This window comes from Penaeus monodon, chromosome 28 (genome assembly GCF_015228065.2).
Source record: "Penaeus monodon isolate SGIC_2016 chromosome 28, NSTDA_Pmon_1, whole genome shotgun sequence".
Taxonomy (NCBI): Eukaryota; Metazoa; Arthropoda; class Malacostraca; order Decapoda; family Penaeidae; genus Penaeus; species Penaeus monodon.
The window spans coordinates 31262254-31263324 of NC_051413.1; the positions used below are offsets into that span (position 1 = coordinate 31262254).

General features: G+C 48.7%; 1 protein-coding gene across 1 annotated transcript in view; it reads right to left on the reverse strand.

Annotated features, from left to right (window-relative positions):
- Window positions 1-1071, reverse strand: part of LOC119591493 — a gene marked incomplete at its 3' end in the record, with an annotated part of 10939 nt that continues 9868 nt past the window's right edge. The window contains 1 exon segment of the mRNA XM_037940238.1: window positions 1-546. Within this exon segment, the coding sequence (XP_037796166.1) occupies window positions 34-546 (513 nt within the window).

The following is a 1071-nucleotide window of genomic DNA, read 5'->3' on the forward strand; positions in this document are numbered from 1 at the left end:
ACACGGGTTAACTCCCTAACGCTCGTGACACAACTACGACAGCACTAATCCACAATCACTCACGACAGCGTCCTTCACATCCGGCAGCCTCGCGGCGCTCCTGACGAGTTCAAGGCCGTCTACCACTCTCCCCAGCGGACTCTCCTCGTACAGGACGGGGCAGTCGTTGTTGTAGATGACGAAGTGCGAAGGATTCCGGTGCTCGTGGCTGTAGCAGAAGCCGGCGACGAGGCCCGCGGTGACGCTCTGCGACGAGAGCTCCCCCATTGTCAGGCCAGGGAGAGCCGCCCCCCCACTGCCGTCGTTGTTCTGGTAGTCTCCCCCCCACACCCTTTCCCCGGACTGGCCCCGGGCCTCCGTCTCCAGCAGGCGGGTGTTGGCGTACGAAGGGCCGCGTTCTCCCGAGCACAGGTAGAAGAACTGGAGACACCGGCACGTGGCGTTCAGGAGCCGTATGGTAACCCGTCCTTGTACTTTACCCGCCCAGGAGAGTTCCAGGAAGGTCCTTATGCAGGCCTCGTCCACCAGGTTTCGCACGTCTTCATACTGGAAATACATGGCATTGATGTACACCTTTAGCACTACTCTGTAAAACCATGCTTGGCTTTGACGTGGATTTGAACAAGAGTCTATTAAGGTAGTGCAATATGTACTATATTAGGTAACACTAGTGATACGGATCTGTAACACGGATCTGCAACGTGACTCTTAATGGAGTGTAATATTATAACTATATTGAATAACACTAGCCAAAAGGTGCTATGAACTGTGACCACTGACATTAACATTAGGTAGATTATGATGTTACTCCAGTGACATTAGATATTACAATGCTTACACCTGGTAGATTGTGGAAAAGAACTTAACAAAGTACGAAAATAGAAAGTGAAATGTATAGAGGTATACACATAAAGACTGAAGACCGTTAAAACCGTTAGAAATGAGGACTAAGTTTGCACAAGGCAAGTCGTCTAAAAAATCGTTTGTTTGTTTTTTTTCTTTCCTCCGAAGACGAAGAAGTTCTTAAAGTAAATGAAGCAATTCGACAATGTTTTCTATTTATCTTCAATC